Source organism: Poecilia reticulata, linkage group LG3, assembly GCF_000633615.1.
Source record: "Poecilia reticulata strain Guanapo linkage group LG3, Guppy_female_1.0+MT, whole genome shotgun sequence".
In the NCBI taxonomy this organism is placed as follows: domain Eukaryota; kingdom Metazoa; phylum Chordata; class Actinopteri; order Cyprinodontiformes; family Poeciliidae; genus Poecilia; species Poecilia reticulata.
Genome location: NC_024333.1, coordinates 33469623 through 33471105, shown reverse-complemented (window position 1 = coordinate 33471105; position 1483 = coordinate 33469623). Strand labels below are relative to the sequence as shown.

General features: G+C 36.6%; 1 protein-coding gene across 1 annotated transcript in view; it reads left to right on the top strand.

The window, feature by feature from the left end:
• Positions 1-1483, top strand: part of otog (otogelin) — a 70174-nt gene that overhangs the window by 42208 nt on the left and 26483 nt on the right. Inside the window, exon 30 of the mRNA XM_017303888.1 lies at positions 43-219. Coding sequence (XP_017159377.1) covers positions 43-219 — 177 coding nt within the window. The remainder of the gene's footprint in view (positions 1-42; positions 220-1483) is intronic.

Below are 1483 nucleotides of genomic sequence, written 5' to 3'. Positions count from 1 at the left end.
ACATGTTGGGTTTCTTGTAAAATTGGTGCCTCCTCCCTGCAGTTCTGGGTAAAGGTCCGCTCAGGCTCTGGACCTTCTGGGATCAGACGTCTCTGCTGGCAGCCAGCCGGTCCAGCGGCTTCGTGTTCCTGCAGCGGGTCAACACCAGCGCCGGCGCCGCTCCTGGGATCCTCTCAGAGTTCATGATGACGCCGGGCCTCAGCAGAGCTCGGCCGCACGGTGAGTTCATGTTTGTTTAGATTTAGAATCTCTAAATCAGGGAGGTCCAAAGGGTGGCCCAGGGGCCWGTTGTGGCCCTTTGATTAATTTTGTGTGGTCCCCCAACCAGAATTCAAGAATAGCACAGATTTGGCCCTCTGAGACTTTTTGTCATTTTTTCAGGACGGGAATTTTCCATGTTAAGTTTATATCTTCTTAAACAGAAAATGTTTAGYATAACACCAATTTTTCTTTTGGTAGRCTTTTTATTTCATAAGTTGTTTCTGCTCAAAAACACACTAAATACAGCAAAGATTGTAGAAGAAAATTCTCATTKTTGGTTCTRGTAATAAACTACAAACATTTAAAGACTTAAAAAAACAGGAAAATAATAAACCTAAAAGGTTAAATAATGTTAAATATTAAGGCAGATGTAAAATATCACATGTTTTATTTATTGTCCTGTAGGTAAAAGTCACATTTTTGCTATTTTAATTGAAGGAAAAGAAGAAAATCTTAGCAGTTTTTTTCCTTTTTATTATTAAAAAGGTACAACAAGTATATAAAAAACAGTATACCATGTCAAAGTATTAATAACATCAGCCAGGGGTTATTACAACATCATTTACATAAATTGAAGTCACAAAACAAAGAATCTTTGTTGAATTTACATGTGTGAGTAAAAAACAAATGAGCATCGGTTGGTAAGAACTGTTGTTTGTTGTTTGTTACGACTTTGCTTGTTTATGATGCTCTGCTCGCATGTCAACAGCTATTGTTATTTTTATTTAATTAGAAATGATTAAACACAACATATAAATACAACTTATAGAAATATGTGGATAATAGTGCAGGAAATGATTTTTATTTCTGCCAAAGCAACTCGGGTCTATTTCTCTTTTACTGTGCTTCTAAATTATAAATAGCCCTAAAATGTTAATTCACACAACATTTATAGTAAATTAAAAACTTATTTTTTGATTTCCATGTGTTTGACATCACTGGGAAGGTTAAAATCCACTCTTTCAGAATAGGCCAGTAGCTCAAAACGCCCCAAGTAGACATGTTAATTCATGTTGTTGAGGCCATTCACAAAGAAAACAACAAAGAGTGAGTTAAGAGACTAATATTTTCATTTCAGGTTGTACATATTAAGATGTTGGATAGATTGAAAAGCCCATTTTTCTATGCTAAACGCCCTGAATCTGTTTGTAAACTGTTAAACTTCTCTGTGAATCAGATTCGGTGTGCAGCCGTTTGACAGCCAGCCAGGCTTCACTCCTGC